At 37.4% G+C, this 20,847-nt stretch overlaps 2 protein-coding genes across 3 annotated transcripts; one reads left to right on the top strand and one right to left on the bottom strand.

The window, feature by feature from the left end:
- Positions 1-1,438: 1,438 nt before the first annotated feature.
- On the top strand, positions 1,439-6,334 carry LOC110040774 (protein unc-119 homolog B-like). The gene is made up of 4 exons (XM_020746044.2): positions 1,439-1,778; positions 1,930-2,143; positions 2,448-2,620; positions 4,062-6,334. Exons 1-4 carry the CDS (start codon positions 1,604-1,606, stop codon positions 4,166-4,168), a joined length of 669 nt encoding a protein of 222 aa, XP_020601703.1. The 5' UTR covers positions 1,439-1,603; the 3' UTR covers positions 4,169-6,334.
- Positions 6,335-7,342: 1,008 nt separating this feature from the next.
- On the bottom strand, positions 7,343-20,600 carry LOC110040773 (PHD finger protein 12-like). 2 transcript variants are annotated; one of them, XM_089278885.1, is made up of 16 exons: positions 20,204-20,600; positions 19,914-20,095; positions 18,651-18,726; positions 17,333-17,522; positions 16,431-16,497; positions 16,246-16,305; positions 15,675-15,807; positions 14,999-15,108; positions 14,629-14,692; positions 14,055-14,189; positions 12,466-13,528; positions 11,833-11,915; positions 10,915-10,996; positions 10,555-10,647; positions 9,377-9,459; positions 7,343-9,015 (listed from the first exon to the last, which is right to left on the bottom strand). In XM_089278885.1, the coding sequence occupies exons 1-16, from the start codon at positions 20,243-20,245 to the stop codon at positions 8,575-8,577; spliced, it is 2,904 nt and encodes a 967-aa protein (XP_089135011.1). In that variant the 5' UTR covers positions 20,246-20,600; the 3' UTR covers positions 7,343-8,574. The 2 variants fall into 2 exon arrangements, with proteins under 2 accessions (XP_089135011.1, XP_089135012.1); XM_089278886.1 differs by having other exon boundaries at positions 11,833-11,909.
- Between the last annotated feature and the right edge of the window lie 247 nt (positions 20,601-20,847).

Below are 20,847 nucleotides of genomic sequence, written 5' to 3'. Positions count from 1 at the left end.
TCCTCAAGAAATGCCGTGGCAAGCTCGAATGTGTAATCTTTGAAATGCTGTTGATTAAGAACAATGACCGAAACTGAACACGCAAATCGGATTCCATTCGCGCGAAACTTTTTACATGAATGTTTTCATGTAACGTTTGCTAATTTCATTTTCTCACATCCTAAGTACTATAAATATGCCTTGCTGTTATTTTTAATTTATTCATTCGGCAATGATGACATGAAGTCGTCGAAACGTCATGTAATTTTACTTACGTTAATTTTCCTGCTTAAATGTTTTTCGAAATCGTTTTTTATAAAAAGTAAACTAGATTCAATAAAGATTGAGAAACAAGTTGTATGAAGACAACAGTTATATCTTTTTTATCTTTCTCCGCAGTTCAAATACATGATCTTTCATATATTCACTTGTATACAAGTTGTATCTTACAAAGAGACACGTGCCATGTCGCGCATACAGTGAGCTTATGTTTGCATCTCCTCTCTCCTCACTTCTCTCTATATCTGAAGGTCCAGAAATATCCACCCCCTTTACTAGAGCAAGGAGCACCTTTCTGGTTATGGTTCAGCTTGTGCTTTGGAGAAGCGTTGAGTAGGCCCCCTTAATTTTCTATCATTTCAGAACTTACGTTGAATCCCGCCTACCCTTTCTCTCCTAAAAATGGAAGAAGGAAAAGTTACCAAATTTCATACCCTATCTTCTTTGACAAAACTAAACTATGCCCCGCACCTACCCCCCTCCCCCCCCCCCCCCCGCCCCGCTTACCCCATATAATTATATTATGGGCCCGGTGATGACCAACTGGGCTGTGGAAATTTTGATCGCTGTAGATTAGTGACCAGAGAAGGCGTCTTAAAGGAGCTCAGTCACTGTATGGTAGGAAACCTGAAAATAACAGTTTAATAAGATAGAAAAACACCAAACACATAATGATAAACCATAAAGGAGCAAGGATGGCAAAGGATGGAGAAGATTAACAAGGATTGCAAACGACGAATTTGAAAAACTGAGGCTAAACTTTTCACTATGCACAAACCGTGACTGAGCTCCTTTAAATTCAAGCCAAGGTTTGTCTTGGCTGGACTAAAAGAAGAAATGACCATTTTCCGGTCCAAATGCTATGCTTCACGACATGCTCACGTAGAAAAAAATTGTTTGCATTTCTCATTTGATCTCGTATGGATGCACGGTTTTCCGAATACAATTGATGACGTATAATTTTTGTAATTCATGAAAATCTACCAATTAACGTCACGCACTGTACGAGGAAAACTCCTCAGTAGCAAGCAGACCCTGTGATCAAAATAAATAGGAAAATGGTGAAGAAATAGCGAAGGCCGAGCGAAGATCAAAGGCAGTGGACGAAAAAAGCGGATTTTTTACGGCTTCCGTTCTGTATTTATTGCGTCGTCGTTTCTATGGTAACAGGAAACTATTCTGCTGACCAAAAAGAGTGCGTTTTCGTATCCTTCGGGCTTTGCTTGGTCGAGTCTTTTCCTCTTCGTGAAATTGAGTTATTTGTTTTCCCTGTTCTCTTCAGTCACGCAGAGTTTCTAGTGAGCTGCTCAGGTTTGTACTGGAGGCTTTGCTTGTTTGGATAACCATGAGTGGAAGATCGTCCAATTCGAATGAAGATTCGGCGGGTCGAGCCAAGAAGAAAGGTGGCGGGTTTTTGGCGAGGCAATCGAAGGCGAAAAAGACAATAACTGAAGAAGAACTACTGAAAAAGGACGCCGTTACGCCGGACGACGTCTTGAAGTTGGAAAAATGCACAGAAAGTAAGCAGAGAGCAGTTAGTTTACAGCAAAAGTAGCCCAGGGCGAGTGGCAAAATTGTAGCCATGTTCAGTGAAGTTACAGTTCGTCGCTGACTGTAACTTCATTGTCATTTGTATGCTAAGCGTTTTCCCTTGCTTTGTCTCATTTGCAGATTACCTCTGTGAACCTGGTGCAAATGTATACAGCATCGACTTCACGCGCTTCAAAATCCGCGATATGGAGACAGGGACAGTGCTTTTTGAGATAGCTAAACCTGATAACATCGACGAAGAAATTCTCGACAACGACGACGATCCAAACGCCGGACGATTTGTAAGATACAAATTCACACCGGAGTTTTTGAAATTAAAAACAGTAGGAGCGACGTAAGTAAACTTTCTCTAGCTCACTGCACGTTTTCTGCCTCAGGAAATTCACTTAGCTCCGATGTTCAATTCTCAAAAACTCTTATATGTCTGTCTGATCATTTGATGATACACTTTTACTAAGTAATACATTAAAAGTTTTATTGCATGCGCATATATTTATACCTAAACTGGTGTAGCTGAATTTATTGTCTTTTTGTTAAAAATAATTAATACATAATTTCTAGATTACCTGGTTTATGATCTCTATTTTTTTCTTTCCTGTTTTACTGATCTATACACATTTCTTCTCTTTCTGTTTCAGTGTTGAATTCACTGTAGGCGACAAGGCAGTCAACAATTTTCGGATGATAGAGCGCCATTATTTCAGAGATCGATTGCTAAAAAACTTCGATTTCGAGTTTGGATTTTGTATTCCAAATAGCAAGAACACATGCGAACATATCTACGAATTTCCAGCCTTACATATTGATGAAGGTCAGTATTCAAAATATGCTAACAACTAAGCTTAAGCTTAATTATTTTTATCTAAACACGACATAATAATTACTCGATCGCCCATTTTAATATTTATAACACGTCCCTATTACACTTGAAACAAAAATGATAAAAACATGTATACTTCAAGCTCACTAGACAAATTTCACAATGTGATAAGATGAAAATTGTTTTCGATTTGATCAGCTTATAATCCAATCAACCACTTGGCAGTATTCAATGTTTGTTTAGGGAAACAAACTTACTTGTTTAGTCTAGATTTGGAAACTGTGAACTTACCAAGTAGCAAGTGGTGGTAATCAAATGAATGTAAATGAAAAACTCATGTCAGGTTACATAAATATATTTACTGAAAATGGGGAGAGATGACACTGGTTTGATCTGAGGAGAAGTGGATAAAAAAACAAAATTTTCACTTCTTGAATTACTTGGCAATTTATATTCTAACTAGAGCCTTGCTACATACTAGATAACAAGTTTGGGTTGCACTAAACAAAACAAAGACAGGAAAATGCTGCTAACAGATTTCATGTTATTTCTTTTTTGAGTGCAGTTTTTTCCTTGTGGTTTATTTGAGTCATAAGCAGAATCTGTGTTCTGCTTCTGACTCTGTTGGTTTGATTTTCACTTGATCATATCATTCTGCGACTCTGATTGCGACTCCATTGCTATTGAAAAACAGCCATAAGAGCTAAATTTGTACAAGTATTTGCTATTCTCTTCAATACTTCAACTTATGAAAACCCTACCCTTTCATATACTCCACACTGAAAAAGGACCACTTTAAGGCAGACCCTCCCAGTACAGTCCATTGTAGGGAGTACCTATTTTCCTGGGATAATAGGACAGCCTTGGGTTTTATGTTGTGTAGCGGGGCTGCAGTGGTTGCTTATGACTGGGAATATGAACAAAAGTGAAGTGACCCCCTGGGAGTACATGCCACCTATTAAAGAATAGTTGCCTTAAGTGTTACAGGGCATAAAATGGATTAGGTTTAAGTAAGTTATTAATTTTTATTGTGAGTAGTAAGTATAGGTAATGGTATGAATGCGAGTGCAATTGGATTTACACTATGAGTAATATTTGAAAATTCTCTCCAAATATGAGCCTTTAGGCAAGTGCAATTTGAAAGAATTTTCAAAAGCCACAAGTAGTGTAAATCCTTAATAATTGCTCAAGCTTTCATAGGTTTACTCGTTTATTTTGTCTGAGAAATTTGCAAACACGTGTGCATTAATTTGCACTGCAGTGCCAATTAAGAATTAGTGATAAATTGGCCTGCTGTCAGCCAATCACAATGAAGTAATTTTCTCTGTCATATAATAAAGAGTACTGACAAGGACAGAGTTTTAATTGTTTACAATGAATGCAGTTACATTACTGTCCTAATGGTAATTTGCTTTGATCTTCTCTTTCACAGTGCAAGAAATGATTGATCATCCATTTGAAACAAAGTCAGATAGCTTTTACTTTGTGGACAACAAACTCATCATGCACAATAAAGCAGATTATGCATACGATGGATAGCGTTTTCAAGCAATATCACATCAGAATTAGTGCTTGGATGTGTACAGTGACTTGTATAAACATTCATCAAAGACAAATCAAAAGCTCTCTTAGGATTTAACATCAACTCTTGGTTCCATGGCCAACATCAATCAACATCAAAACTCTCATTACTTTTCCACACATTTTGTAGAAATTCTCTGTGGGAGAATTTGGTGTTGGGCCATGTCTTCCCCTCATTAGATGGTTTGATCAGGGCTTTTACTCTCATTACCTGCTCTCTTGAATTGTTTTGAAATTGTAAAGAGAAGTAAAGAATTGATTGTTACTGTAAATTTTGCAGTTAACTAGAACAGGTGTAGCTTGTATTACTTGCTATGTTATATATTATTTCACAATTTATTCAATCAAAACAAACAAAATGTTTTGGGAGGTGTAATTTGCCATCAGGAATAATTCCATTTTTGTAAAAAACAATCCAATCCTCTGTGCTGGCATTGCATGTTTGTAAAACAAGCAACTATAGTTGATCTAGGGCATATTAAGTCAAATCCGCAAAATTTGACTTATGTTTAAGCAGCTTGAAGATACGTTTTGTATAATCCCTCAATGTTAACCAAGTGAGCCTGTATTGTGAACATAAGCCAAGAAAAATACATTGTTAGATTGAAAATGTTTTTATTTCTATCCCAATCCCCATCCCCAGATCACAGGTTGGGTTGGGTTGTGCAGCCCACTTCCCAAAATCATTACCCAATTTATGACCAAAATCTGCACTTCTGCCTACGCAATTTATGACCCGACCGTTAAATCAATACCCCGTTTCAGACCTGCCTTATAATTAGTTCCCTAGTTAAGACCAATGTTAAATTGCCGTAAATATAATTTGAGAAGGGCTTTAGTTGATGGTCTTACTGAATAGTGATGAAAAAGTAGCTTCTAAAAAAGTTCCCAATTCAAGACTAGTGTGCAAAAACCTTACCCTATTTATGACCAAAATGGCCCAAACTGATACCCTAACAGCTGAAAAACCCTTCCCTTGGGGCTGCACATTATTACCTATATAGCCCAGAAAAGGGAGTACCCCCTCCCCAAGGGGTGTGTAGAAAATACTCTATAACAATAAATCCTCTAAAGCTTGACACATTACAGTCAAATCTCTCACTATAATGCAGTTGATGCTCTAAAAATCTCACTATAATGCTTGCTGAAGGAGTTGCTATTATGTGCCATGTTTGCATTAAGAAGCTCATAATTATTTTGCCGTAACATTTTATGTTGAAGCATGAGCAACACCTCAATGTGGTTAACACTAAATGAGATTTCTAGTAATAAAAATCTCACTCTGATGTAGGAAAAGACAAGAGGGATGAATTCACAAACCTGCTGGCACGTGCTGTGTACATTGCAGTCAAGTGACTGCATGGTGCCCAGTTTTCTTTTTTTTTGGGGGGGGGGGGGGGGGCTGCAGCTAACCTTCACATAGCTTTTGTCACTATTTTCTGACATAGTGCTTGATTCTTTGGTCTCACTATTATGCCCAAAATAAAATGCCAAGATAATATGTAAAACACTACCTACCAATACCCCAAACCCCACTATTTTTGTTCAACCCTTCCACTTGAGAGAAATAACTCTCTTACAAGAACAAAGGCAATCAGTAACTATATGGCTTTCACTGTCACTACAATGTTACTTCTGCTTTGTCAAAATGGTGCTAACATGTCTGGATACATTCACTTGAACGAAAATGCTTGTAGAACACAAAGATGAAGGTATTACGTAACTTGTCGAAGGGACAACCAATTGTAGTTTTAGTGATCCTTACAAGACAGAAAGACTTTCACTTTGACATCGCAACATTGTACAAAAATACCTGTTACAACTCTGCATAACTTATGTGCACTTGTATACCAACTTGTAACAAAACTAGACCATTCTATTTAGGTTTTGTCACTGAAAATATGTCTATTAGGTTATGCTTAGTATAGTAAGGTAGTCATCCTTTAAATAATTACCAAATTCTGGGTGTTAACTCTTTCAAGCATGTATTACACTCAGTAAAGAATTTCATCTTTGTACAGAACGTTCCAAGCCTGGGGTGTGTATGTTATTGCTGAACAATGTAAGTCCATTTTCTAACCAGATGAACAATATTCTGATGCTCTAATAAAACAACAAGCCAAACGCTATTCATCATGATACTCTGACTGGAACAAAGTGAGGGTTTTTAAAAACTAGGTAGGACACCTGACCAATTACAACTCCACACAAAATTCCCCAAGTATTTCTTCAACTTAACTACACTCCTGAAGAGACCCCCTCAATAATTATTAGCCTCTGCCCACTGTTACCATGAAAATAGGGAATAAGTGATTTGGATGTGTTCTTTGAAATTATTATAGGGGAAGGTAGTCTTGAGGTAAATCCAAGTGTTGTGATAAGTTCTTTCTTGGTATTTGCCTTATTATATGGTTAGCTCGTGTGGGCAAGATGAACCAAATCCTGTGGCGTGATTGGACGCCCGAGTGGGCAAGATAGCCCGCCGTATCCCTCAAGAAAAATTTGCCTGAAAGCCATAAAATAAATCCTTTATTGACCAACGTTTTTCAGTCTGACAATTTGGCTGGATTTTGGCCTCGTTCTTTTTTTGAGTTTATGGAGCTCAACTCTGTCTTGGTCCATAACCACACAAAGAGAGGGCTTGGCCAATACCAAGCCATCTTGACCTCATGCTTGGTCAATAACCCATATGCACAGACTGTTTCCAAGGAAACGGTCATAAGCCGTGTATTTTTTTGTTTTTGAAAGCCTGCAATTTCAAATTAGAGTGCCATATAATAAACTATAACTAACCTAGCTTGCTCAAGCCATACTGGGGAATATTGACCCTCGGTTGTTTTAGTCTTTTCTACACTCAGTCCATACTGCCACAGCGTCAAGCCAACATTCTCCTGTATGGCGCTTGCCCTTGGTAAGTAAGAGGTTGGTAGCCAAAACTAAAACTCAGTAAAACCCATTGACCCAAGAGAGACCAGAATTGAATTTCCCATGACAAGTTCAAACATATTTAGCTAACAGCTCAAGGAAAATTAATGAAATGATCACCCAAGGGGGCTTAATGTTTCCACATTCTCCCAACTGATAATATGAGAAATGTATAGAAACTATTGAGGAGAGTTTGTACAATGTATGTTGATATTTTAAACACTCAAAGGGTTTTAATAAGGTCATTCTTTACAGGAATGTGTATAAATCTGAGATGAGTGCATTCTTTTGTACATAGATCACTTCCATGTATCTACAGTTCATCATTAGCTAATTACAACAACCATCTTTCATCAATCAGCATTTTGAAGTTTAACATGCATTAGCATCACAAAACTGAACTTGTGAGCTGTAAGACAACAATGGACACGACAACTGTACAAGTAATAAATATTTTGTCCATCCCTGTCTTAAATAGAATGATGATACAAGAATAAAATTATTAATACTTTTCTAAAAAGTCTTGACATCAAGGTATAAAAATCTCATTTACAGTTCTGTTGACCTATATTACCTATGCATACCTACAGTATAAAAATACCAGCCACTTTCTGTGCCTGTCCCATGAAATATAGTTCTCAGTAATTATAAGCTGGCCATATGAAACACAGGCACTTTGTCCCTTAATTTTGTCTGTTCAACTTCATGTAGAGTCCTTCATCGTGTACACTGCCAGCATGATACAACCTGGGTTTCCACAAGGCAGCACACTGCTTCTCCGAACCATGAATTAAATGCTGCTAAACTTGTCATGCTCTTGTTATATGTTTGTAGGGGTTGAATTGAACATCAAGGAAACTATACCATTTGGTGCCTCATACAAACTTTTTTGTACCAATTTTCTCTATCCAAGAATCTTAAGTAACTGGTCTAATACCAGAAATATTGAAAAACTAACGGATAACATTTTTGTTTAAACCACTTTGCATCTTTACAGGATGTTGCCAATAGCTAAAACATTCTTATCAACATTACAGTGAGCATCAAATCTCTACTGAGGATTTCTTTGAATCTAAAATTATTTAAGCATAAAAGTTCCATTTACCACCACGGTTTAACTGAAGAAAGTTTTAGCAACCAAACCTTGGGGAAACTACTTACCGATAGAAATTAAAATGATATTCAATCCAAGCCCTACAAGATGGCCTTATTTCTGTGACTGAGGTACGAGATGAAGCTAATGGCTATTTTCTCCATGAAGTAGCATAGAATAAAACTGATATTTTTGGTTTTTAACTGACCATTTTCTTTTTTAAAATACCTGTAACCACAAAAGGTCAAGTCAGCCTAATAGAATGATGAAACATAAACTCCATTTGAAGTTGCGGATGCACATCACACATATAGAAACCACACAACCCAAAGAACCTCAACATTCATCATGACACAACAGGTTTTTTCTCACTGCTACAACTACTACTAGCTTTGCCGCTTGATGGCAACTTTGTTGCTTGACTTGTAATACTGAAAACAAACTGTGCACAACCAAGCTTTATGTAACTCCCATGATGCAACAGGGCTGTGCCTTCCCATCCTGCACCACTGCCACCAATCAGGTTTGAACTACTAGTAGTACAGTTACAAGCTTTGACGATCTTTTGCACACCAAGACCAACAGTTCTTCGAGATCCTTTTGGTTTGGAGTTTTGTCTCACTTGTGCAGCAGCAAGCAATTTGTTTTTGCTGACTTTGGAAGGGTCAAGATCCTTTGAAGACACAACATGTCTGTTGATTTTATCAGAAAAGTCACAAGAGTATAAGACGTTGTCTACGTATGTTCCATGTTCGCTGTAGTTTATAAGTTCATACTGTTTTGATGTCTGTGGAAAGAAATAATACAAAATTATTACAGTGAGTTGTAAAGAAGGTCTACAATTTCTGCGTACATTCAGGACCTCCGTCTTACATTTCAAACAAGAATTGCAGACGTGTTTATTGATTCAAACTTTCAATGCACCTACAGTGCATGGCATAAATATCAGTATGGCATCTTAAAGAGTGCATTTCTTTGCGATCATCTGGATCACTGATTCAAGAGACTCAGATTTTATGGTGCATCAAAGGAACTAATAAATCCTTGCCCAGCACTTTTAAGTCCTGGACATAAACACTCCTAAAATGCTGGATCCAAATAATGCCTACAGATATACTTTGTCCTGCCACTACATATCTGAGCAGTACCTCATCATAAAATATAGAACAATGCTTTTCAGAAATGAAGTTGCAATGTCCATATTCTTGAAGACAAACATCCATATCTGGACCTAAAAAAAAAAGAAAGCAAACAGAATACTCAAAACCTTTTGTCAGGAAGGAATTTTAATAGTACATGTAATATCACTGCATCTTCCCAAAAGTGTCATCATCATCAACATCGTCATTTGTCCTTTTCAAGCCAAGTGATGCATAACGCCTTCACACTATTCCTCCAACTGGGCTGGTTCTGTGTTGCCTTTTGGGTTTCACTCCATGAGATACGAGCCAAAGCCAGCTCTTTCATTGCAGTCCTTATACATAACATTCATTTCGTAGATCTATTTTGAGTTCCTTGAAAGCTTAACTATCAGATTAGAACTAATTATGGTAAATTCAATCTACATTTCTCCGGTCCTTCTATCTCGAACAATCTGGATGAAGAGATAAACTTTTTATCTAAACAAACCTTGACTAAGCAATTTCTAAGTTCTTATGCTTAATGCTAGCTTAGTGTTTTTTCTTTAAGGTACTATCCCTCTTAATTAAACAATGCTCTGTCTATAACTAGTACTATTACTACTTATATTTCTTTTTATATTTATATCTATATATATATTTTTCTCTTTCTACCTCTTCTTTTCTTTATTTTTCCTACAACCTATTTACAGTGTAATAACTCTTGTTACTCAGCTCATTTAGTTTTTACTATTTTGAGTAGTTTTTTTGCTTATTTAAGTTTAATATATTCTTTGCTGTATGATATTCTCTGTATTATTGTGCAAAATAAAATGGTGGTGGTTGTTGTTGTTGTTGTTAACTTTTTATTTAGCTTTTAACTGATCTTCTTAGAATGCCAAATTTGTAATCATATTTATTAAGTGAATGAAATAAGCCTAAGTATTCCACAGTTTGCATAGCTGAATGTGAACTTCATTGAATTCAATATGAAGCATCATTATTACTGTTAATTTGATCAATATTAATACTATCATCTGACAATTCTTAAACTTGTCAGCCAATTAAAAAGTCAACAACCGCATCTACAGATCATACTTTGACTTCTTCAACTCATACATTAATGAGAAATGGCCATCATTAAGACAACAACCAAAATCTTTGTCAACGATGAACAATATGGCAGAGGAAAGTGATAAACCACAAACCTTGTCCCAAAGACAGACACTTATGAATCATTGGACACACAGGACCAATCCCTGATAATGGACACAACACTGCTATGGATCTACCTGCAGGAACTTCAAGAGAAAATGCATTATACATCAATAGCACTGTCAGAAGCAGAACAAAGCGCAACAACTCTATTGTAAATAATTATTGTAAATTTATCATCTAACAAAGCAGATAATCTAATAGAGATTACTTTCAACTTTGCCGTCATATTCAGCAAGAAAGGATACACTCCAGGTTATAATCCAAAACACATTTGACTATGTATACACAGCCACTTTGACTTGACAAGAATTACTTTAAGCACACCATTTTTTGATTCCCTGATTACTTACCAGCTTGTTGAGGGAGAACTATTGTTTCTTTTAAGCCATTGAAAGAAATTTTTCTAGCTGCTCCTGGGCTTGGGGGAACAGGCTGCAATTGATAAAACAAAAACTTAGTAAATCTAAAGCCCCAGCCAAACAATCGCAACATGTTGCGTGCGTTTGGCCACCGTGTTGCGATGTGTTGCGCCATGTTGGGTGTTGTCGGCTCAAGTTTGAAAATAGTCAAATTTGAGCCAAAAACACCCAACATGTCGCAGCACATCGCAACACGGTGGCCAAACGCACGCAACATGTTGCGCCCAACAATGTTACGATATGTTGCATTGACATGTTGCAATGATCATTTGGCTGGGGCTTAACATTGGCCAAATTAATACTAGAGATGAATATTATTATCCAATGCCAAATTTACCAGTATATTACGAGATGATTTATCAATCCAAGATTTATCTGTCTCAGATGGATAAATCATATAGGTATAAATCTGGTGTTTAGACAAATTATGTGGCCAAATTCATCTTCAACTGATTCATCTGTCACCACAAGAAGACATGCTGACAGACCAATTAGCTAGACGATTAATCCGTGTCAAGCAGAGGAATTACCCATCTCAGACTGCTAATTTGTCTGAGACGGATTATTTTCCCTTGTATAAATTTGGCCATTGGGCTTTAAATTGCCACTGCATGGAAATTTTAACTTTAATGTCAAAAATTCATTGAATTTTCAAACCACGCAACATCAAATTTCTCCTTACATTTCTTATACCTTACCAAGCACACAGGTGACAAGAATAAGGAAAATAATCAAGTAGGGAATATAAAATTTTTATGGTGTATTGTCAAATTCTCAGAACGAACATTAAAAAAATGTATGGATGCCAGGAAGGAGAATTAACATTTTAAGCAAAAAAAATCTAACTACCTTGGTCTGTGTGAGGAGCTGCTGGAGCCTTTGATAGGCCAACACTTGAATGAGCCTTGGATCCAACTTGGCCAACTCTGTTTCTGACAGAAAGAACTCAGTTCACAAAAACTGAAACTATTTACCATACAGTGACTAAATAACCTCAAACAAATATAAATCACATTACTGTTTGAACACTAAAATATTACCCTTTTGATTTCTGGCCTTAAATTGATAAGGTGAAAATCAACAATTTTTTGCAAATTTGTCACAGATATTGAAACTTTTTCTAACCATTTGGTTACGTTAATGTAGCCTCATGAAAATGCTCACATGGAGCTAAATCCTTCAGACATATAAATAAAGCTTATCATTATTAAGTTTATGATTATTACAGTCACCATCTTTTCCCCATCAGCAGTATCAGAGTTAGCCAATTGTCCCCACTGGATTCCCTTGACTTAATGGGAGAGAGGCGTACTACATATGTATCCAAACAAAACAATTATCTTGCCAAAGAACATGCTACAAAGATGATGATCAAGCTTTTAAGAGAGTCCTTACACAACAAAGATCAACACACAAGCTGTCTCTTGACACTCAACTATAAAGTGAGATCCTCAAAGGGAATTAACAAGAGACAATACTGACCATTGAATGCGTCAACTCCAGCTGCAGCACAGATACTGTTTATGGCATTAGCAGTTGCCATGGATGTCGCAGCAGCTGCCTGGTTAACTTTGTTAGGACTTGAACCTATTGAAACTGGTGTTGAGGCATTGACAGTTCCAATTTTAACTGGATTGACATTTGCAGCGCTTCCTGGTGCTCCTAATGTCACTATGCTACCACCTGGGATTTGCCCAGTACCAGCTGCAGACAGCCCAGCAGTAGCAATTGTCTTAATTATGTTTCCACTGTTTGTACTAGTGAGTACTATAAGTTTTGTCGGAGTCGACGAAGCAACTTTTGTTATGCTGGTGCCACTTGATCCAGCTGCAGTGACAGTAGAAATTGTTCTGGTTGCAGCACTAACCGTAGTGTTCATTACAGAACTAGACGATGAGACTGCCACTGTTTTTATAGTGTCCGTCGCGATTTTTGCTTTGACATTGTTAAAATGCCCAATATCGCTGATTAATTTTGCAGTGTCACTAGACAACTGTTTGCAATCAGCACTTAACTGGGTCAAGTCACTACATGCTAGCTGTTTTTCGACAGTTTTAGGTTCCTGTTTAACAAGAACTTGCGAAGGTAAATGAGTCGATGATACAGCACAAACATTGACAGGGTTCCCTGAACTTGCAACTGACTTTGTATTAAGGGGTCCATTCATGTGAGTCTGTAATTTTGACGGAGACGCATAGAGTATTGTCAGTGGTTTTGTTACTGTTTTTCCGCCGCTGGTGGTGGTAATCGTAGTGGTCACAACTCTACTTATGCAAGCATTTTGCACACTGCTACTTGCTGGTGATGCAGAAACGTGATTAGGTAAGTCTGACTTCGAGGTCAGACCGTTTAACACTGATTCTTTCCCTGTTCCAGTACTTGAAGAATGGACTGATGTTGAAGATGATGAGTGTGTACTTGAATTTGATGTTTCTCCTTTCACAGAAGATGTTTCCACATGATTGGAAATCAAAGTTTTGTTCACAGATGGCTGTGTCAGATGTTTAGCAATGCCACATTGAAGGCTTATCACACACTTTAGCCACTGAAAATACAAAGAAAACAATAATTAGATGTTTGATGAAAAGAGTGAAAATCACTTCAACAACAACATAATTTTTTCATCTCCACAAAATCGCAAATCCAATTTTTTCATTTGCCCTCGTATTGATGAGTATATCAGAGTGGTAAATGCAAGCTCAAAGACCTACCACAACATACTAGTTATAAGCCCAGAGCTTAAAATCTTCCCACTAGAATTAACACTGGTCGGGGCTTGAAAAAAACTTGAATTCAAGCTTGCCCTTGGGACAAACAGCCCTCAAATTTTACTTGCCCTGGGCAAGTCTTAGTTTGCTGTTTTAATGATTTAGCTGGCAGACAACTTGCCTGATCCCTTGCCCATCAGGGAAGTGAGAATGAAAAGTTACTTGCCCAGAAGGAAAATCTACCGGTTGGGGACAATGGGACGGCACTGTTTTTTGGACCCTGCTGTTGGTTCAGATTAAGATATGACATCCCTGTTATCTGCATGTATCTCATCCCACTGTCTTGGCCATCGTTAGCCTTACCTCTTCCTGCTCCTCGGCAGTTGGTGTATTGAGAGGCATTGAGTGTAATGGTAGGGGTTCCTGCATCTTCTTGACGTGTTCTGGAAGCAGTCGGACTGGTGGAGAGTTATAATGGTCTTTGATGGCTTGTGGAACCTACAGTAAACACAACCAGTTGAACCTAGAGTTCAAAGGTATTCTTGAACATCTCAAAGGAAGAATATTCTCAGCACAGGAAAGTAATTCAGGGTAGGCCAAACCATGATTGTGGGGGGTGGGGGGGGGGGGGATGGGAAAGAGGATTTCTGCACTCATTATCAAAGTGGCAGGACAACACAACAACTTATCAAAAAAATTACGATATAATAATTAATAATTATGGTGATTTTTCCTGGATACTGGTTACTTTTGACAACTCTGGAGAAACAATTCAGAATATGCTCCTTTTCTTCTTGGATCAGTTTGCTATCATTAATTATAGCACACTGATCCAAGAAGAAAAGGAGCATATTCTGAATTGGTTCTCCAGAGTTGTGAAAGGTAACCAGTATCCAGCAAAAATCACTGTCTCCTTTACAAACACAAACACACTCACCAAAGTTGCTCTTCTTCTTGTTGGAAGGAATGCTTTTCTTTTAAAGGAAGGATGCTTCTTTAATCTGACATTCACAATAAAAAAAAAAAAACATGAAAAACATGAAGTTATTTTGCCGGCAAGTCAGCTGCACAGTAAAACCTGGTTTTCAGTAGCGACAAATTAAACAAGCAATTCCTACAAATATGGAGAGCACAAGAGTCCTTTTTTCCACAATGAAAACAAAATCAGTGCATGAAACAAAATATTTAAATATTTGACTTTGCATTTTTCAGTGTTTGTAAAGACGAGTGATTGGACTTATGTTTGCATCATTGGTGCTAATCAGGCTGATATACATGTATATGAAGTAAGGAGTTTTGTGAAATACCTGTGCACTCGCTGAAGGAAATTCATCTTTATCGTGTGTTGAGATATATTACTTCTCAAGTCATTATATGCTTGTACTCTTTTGCTGAAACGAGGGTCGCGAAGCCCAGGCTAAAACAAAGGATAAGAGAATTCATCAATTAAACAGAGATATAAATGGAGCTAAAATGAAATTCATTGCTGTTGGACAGTATGTACCAACATTTCTATCAAGTTGCCCCAACAATATTTGTCAGTGTCAATTTATGTTCCTGGGGGTGATAAGACCTGTGTGATCTTCGCATCTTACTTATTAGTACACAAGCAGGGCCAATAGGGGCGCTAACCCAGAACACCCATCACAGCTGAGTATGCTTGATGCACCTGTGATGTTATGGGTAAACTTTCCTGAAGTTGATACAGTGCACACATAAAGTAAAAGGTTTGCTATGGGTGTGAAGACCAAGGCTACAGGTGAGTCAAAACTTGATTCATGACAGCTCTAAGTACACAACACATGAACCACAAGACCAGGTTTGATCCTGGGCTTTTTGACTGGGAGTGCTAAGCATTAGCCATTACACTTTCCTAGTAACTATCCAAAAGTATTTCACTGAAATTCAAAAGACCTCAGATAGAAAAGAGCATTTGACAAAATCACTGTACAAACAGACCTAACAAGAGGATAGTACATGTACCTCAGCATGCTCAGCATGATTTGGACACATCCACATGCCACTCGGCACTGTCGTGAGCGGGGGATTGACACAATCCATGTGAAATGCTAAAGGACAGAAGTCACAATGAACAAGCCGGCCAGCCAGTTCACTCCTACAAAAACAAAAGAAAATTTACCATTAATTCAATTTTAAATCTAATCTCTTGATCAAATCCTCACAAGTCTATTTTTAATGTCCACAATTAGATTATGAGCTTGAGATTTCTATCACTACCACACATAGAAATCAAGTGCAAATAATCTAATTGTTTTAGTGTAAATCTACTAGTTATTCAAAACTTTTTATAAATCCTCTTCACAGACACTTCAAAAATGCAAAGAAGTGGCCATCATTTTGTTAACAAGCAAACTCTTCTACACTACTCGCTTTCTACAACAGAATAGATAGTGAGTAGCATAGCCAATCAGAGAACAGCATTCATGATAGGACGGTAGCAGATTTATACCAATATGAAATAGGTATAGATATCAGTGAGAAGAATTTGGTTATTGAAAGCTTATAAATGGAGTTAATAAATACTGTACCTTACCTACTACAAGCAAAGCAAAGTCGCCCAGGTGGTATAGCATGTTCTTCCTCGTCACCATTTCTGTAGACAAGCAAGAATAACTAAGATTACTGTTCTTGCTGGCTTTGTGATGGCTGAATTTGACAAAGGTTTTTAGTACAATGTCTCTTTTACTCAAACTACACGGAATTCCTATCAACACTTACATGAACCTTTTCCCATTCTTCATGGGAACTGCTTTTTCCTCTGTGCTATTTTTCCTCTTTCTGTCACCTAAAGACACAACAGAATATAAGTACATTTAAAAGTGCTACTACAAAAACTTATCAAACTCTATAACCTGAATTTTCACTGACTAAGAAAAATATTTCCAGTGGCCAGAATAAGACAAATCAAATGATCAAATCAAATTTACTTTAATTTATTTTTTGGCACAATTTTTATTGACCTAAAAAGACAATCATTGTCAGCAACACACCATAACCTCCTCCTTGACTTTAAGGGCCTTAGAATTTCCCTGAGAACATACTACATTCCTTTACAGTTTCCCGTAAAACAACACTTGCCTGACCTGTCACTAGGCCTCAATGAGAGGTAACATGCCAAAGAAAATTTCAAATATTTCCATAGATAGAGTGCACCTCCAATTCCTTCAAGCACATGACTAGTAAATAAGGAAACTCTCAATGATAAATCATACTTGCACAACAAAATTCTTTGTTATACATCCCAACTCAACTATGTTTGAAATTCAAGTGGAGGAGAGCATGCTACAAGTCATGGGTCAAAACTCACTAACTCCCTAGGGAAACGACAACTTGAACTTTCAAATCACATTTGGTTAGGTTGTGCACCTTAAAACCATGGCAAATTTGTCTACCAGCTGGCATTAAGCAAATACTGTTTTCACAAAACTTTTGCTTTATACTTGAGTTAGGAGGTACAACAAAGCACGTAATGACTGGCCCCACAGGAAACAGTGAGTTTTTGTTTGAAACAAAATTCACTGTTGCCCTTGGGACTAGTTATTAAGTGCTTATTAATCAATGATCATGCATGAAAGCACTCATACAGACTGAAATGTAATTTTCGCCTGAATTAGACTTGCCTGGAAAGTAAGTGTTGCATTTGAGTTCCGGTGGAAGAGAAAATGTGGTTGGATTTTTCCCAGTTGTCATTTTTACCAGCGTGGAAAAAGGAGATTCTGATTTTGAATTCTCAACATGTTTAGCAGCTGGCATTGAATGAACCTCATGTCCACCATCATTTACATGGTCTTTTTGGTTGCTTTCCTCCTCCTATAGAAAACACAAGAAGTCATTTCAGAAACATTCCTCTACATTTATGTTATTATTTAATTACCTCCTCAGACTGCAGTATTTATGTCGTCCAAAGCACATATCAGTGTGATCATGTTTCTTACCATATTTATTACTATACAAGTTTATTTTTTTGCAGAAAATTTAACATCCCTGGTTTTAACACATCTGCTGTGTAAATAAACACTGATATTGTCAATAAGCGAAGTTCCTAAACAGGTTTGCTTGTGAGAAATTGTAAATAGCCTAGGTATCTCATGAGGTGCCTTCTACAGTTTTTGGAATTTGATTTGACAGTTTAAATCCAGGAGAACAGAAAGTTTTGATCACAACTTTGTCAAGTGACAAATGTATAGATACTAATCTTTGTGGTGATTAGATTTAACCATACCTAAAAATATTTAGGAAGCTTTATTTATGGAATAGCTAATTACAGGTATTACTCGGGCTTCCATAGGAAAGCCCAAGTCAGAAAATGCAGGCCATTCTTTTTCTTGGTCACCAAAAGGGGGTCATAGTACGGTGCCAGGTGTTCCTAGCAGAGAGCGTGGAAACTAGGGATGGGAATAGCAACAACCTGCAAATTGTGTGCTTGCTCTTCACAAACAACCTAATTTACAGAGGATGCGTTTCGTGAACACAAAGTTTTGGAAAGAAACATGCCTTATACGCTCATCTCACCTACAAATTCATTAGCTAGAGAACTACCCAAATTAGCAAAGTATAACCTAGTTCTCACGAACAACTCAGATGTTGAAAAAATCAAGAATCTTCAAAAACAGAACTTCGAAAGAGAGGCAAACAACAAGCAATTGGATAAAGAGGATACTCAACAAAGCAACTTGAATTAATAGCATATATCTCAGCCTAACTAGTGCTAAATATCCTTATTCTTGTACTTGTTTTTATTGCGTTCAATACTTGTAGAAATGATTTGACATTGCAATACAAAGCCTGAGTAAACACTCTTACACAATCTAGTTTGAAAACAAAAAAGACGAAAGGCGATCTGTTTGCCAAGCTTACAAATTTCCTTCACTTTCTTGCACCCAGGAGACATTAATCAACATCACAAATATACTATCACAAGTTAGTTCAAACATCTACCTCTTTGGGCATTGCTTTGCATTCATTACAAAGCCATTCCCCATCTGGAATATCATCTTCTTCCAAAGGAGGATCACTGACAAACAAAACACAACAATCAACAAATATGTAGAGACATGAATGATCATAACTTTTATATTATGTGGCTTTTCTCATACTTCCTTCACCTGCCACCATTGGTATAATAGTGCATATATTAGGAATTTCCAAAAAAGGGAAAAAGTGACAATGGGAAAGTAAGCCATGAGAGTGCACATTTATAACACCACTTTGTGATTTAAGCTGACAACAAGAAGCCACACTTAACACAGCTAATTGAAGATGTACTAACTTAGCACATGCCTTATTCAAAATCAGAAACCCTATGATTTAAAGAATGATTGTTAGAGTACCCGGGCCTGGTGGTGAGAATGCAGGAATAGATAAACAGAGGAAATAAACAAGATCAAGTTTCCCTGAACTAAAAGGTCGGTATTTGTAGCTTTACTCATGAAAATGTAAACTATGCAAAGCCAATCCATTGTCAGAAAGGAACTGCATCCTTATTTTTTTCACATTTATTCCCAAATTTACAAGCATTGTACCCTTGTGGAACTTTTCCTTTATTTATAGTCAAATCTACAATAAACCATTTTGAAACCAAGCTTTGAATCTTTTGTTCACTGTGATAACAGCTTTCAGAGTATTAAGTTCAAATAAAACTTCTTAAATAACATATTGTGAAATCGCTCATGAGTCTTAGAAAATGTTAGGACTTCGCAAAACCTTACTCGAGGAAAAAAGACAAGTGGTTCATTTGATCTTGTAAACAATGAAACGGAAGACGCTTGACATAAATTACAAACAGCAAAGGAATAAGAATTAAAGAATCCAAAAGTAACTATTTCGTTGAAAGTTTAGTGACGGGAAATCGTACCAGGGTAAACAAAAGGATGTACAGGTTGCTTTTTCGCGTACTCGAGAGAATCAAAATGGACAAAGATACTGCAGTTTCCAAGAAATCACTACGATTAAAATGTGCCTCGTCCAACAAGTTTTTTATCGCAGCTTCAAGATGAAAACTGGAATAATTAACATAAGCTGTCACTGCTAGCGGGTGTCTAAATGCGTTAAATTAAGCTTTTTATCTGGACTTTTTGCATTGAACAAGGCCCGACTATTGGAAAGTCAAGACCTAAAAGCTCAACTTGGCTCCGAAAAGCGGATCAATCCTTAGAAATCAACCTAATCGGTATTTCTAGTGAAGATTCAAATTAAACTAACCAGCAAGTCAAATGAAAAGCACAAGGACAACGGTCGCAGCAGAGCAAATCGCCTCCCTCGCCACAACTATCACAGTTGTCGTTGTTGACAGCACGTCCCTGCTTCCGCGCTTCTTTGTCCACTTTTTTAATCCTTTTGCCTGATTCCTCTGACTGTGGAGGCTGGATAAGGGCTTGAATCCTCTGTAAATTATAGAGAAATGGATATTCATTAAAGGTAAACAAGCAGAGCGAAGCAAGAATACCTCTCAAGAGAAGTAATGTTGAGAGGAACTACAAGATTCTACGCACATCCATCAAACTTCCTTCTGGATCCAAGTGGTCGTAATCCATTTTCCAAGCACCTCAACAACTTCTTAAACAATTATTTTCCGTACATTCACGGAGAAAATAGAGCTTGTTTTTTTTTCTGTGCGCGAAATTCCAACTTAGGGGAACAGTTCGAACAAATTGCCGCCCTCCAGTTGTTCCGAAAAGAGGGGCATTTTCTAAGCCCCTGACCACCAAAATTTCTTTAAACTCAGCCCACTGGTGGCTGAGCCGTTGCTTTCTAAGAGGACGTAAAAGAAGTTTGTCAAAATTGCAAGATTATGACAAAAATGTCCAGTAAGTAAGAGAAAGCCCTCTTCTACCCTCGAAAAACAGAAGAACAAAATTTGTCAGATCGAAGGCGCATGCGCTGAAGATTTACTGCGCATGAACAGCTGTCTTCGCACGTTACCGCTGAGCGAACGAAATGCTCATAAATTCTCCTCAGGTCTCCCGCAAACTCCCGCGAACATTACCATAGTGGGGACCGTGAGGTCCAGTATAGGGTCCCGTGGAGTAGGTTTGTCTGCATTTCAGTTCCTGGCGAGTCCTATTGCTGAAAAGGGGTGTATTCATCCTGTAAGGTCTGCGCAATATAATGGAAAACTTTTGGGAACTTGTCATAT

Source organism: Orbicella faveolata, unplaced genomic scaffold, assembly GCF_042242905.1.
Source record: "Orbicella faveolata isolate gen_17 unplaced genomic scaffold, um_ofav_v1 contig_47, whole genome shotgun sequence".
Lineage (NCBI taxonomy): Eukaryota > Metazoa > Cnidaria > Anthozoa > Scleractinia > Merulinidae > Orbicella > Orbicella faveolata.
Note: the sequence above shows the minus strand (reverse complement) of the source record. Positions and strands in the feature narration are given on the sequence as shown.

Bases quoted from the DNA above. Each gene is read 5' to 3' on its own strand.
- LOC110040774 (XM_020746044.2), top strand. From the start codon at position 1,604: ATGAGTGGAAGATCGTCCAATTCGAATGAAGATTCGGCGGGTCGAGCC. The intron at 1,779-1,929 runs GTAAGCAGAGAG...TCTCATTTGCAG, and splicing joins GTTGGAAAAATGCACAGAAA to ATTACCTCTGTGAACCTGGT. The intron at 2,144-2,447 runs GTAAGTAAACTT...TTTCTGTTTCAG, and splicing joins TTAAAAACAGTAGGAGCGAC to TGTTGAATTCACTGTAGGCG.
- LOC110040773 (XM_089278885.1), bottom strand. From the start codon at position 20,245: ATGGATTACGACCACTTGGATCCAGAAGGAAGTTTGATGGAT. The intron at 15,808-16,245 runs GTAAGGTACAGT...TTGTTTTTGTAG, and splicing joins CTTTGCTTTGCTTGTAGTAG to GAGTGAACTGGCTGGCCGGC. The intron at 13,529-14,054 runs GTAAGGCTAACG...TTGTATTTTCAG, and splicing joins CTGCCGAGGAGCAGGAAGAG to TGGCTAAAGTGTGTGATAAG.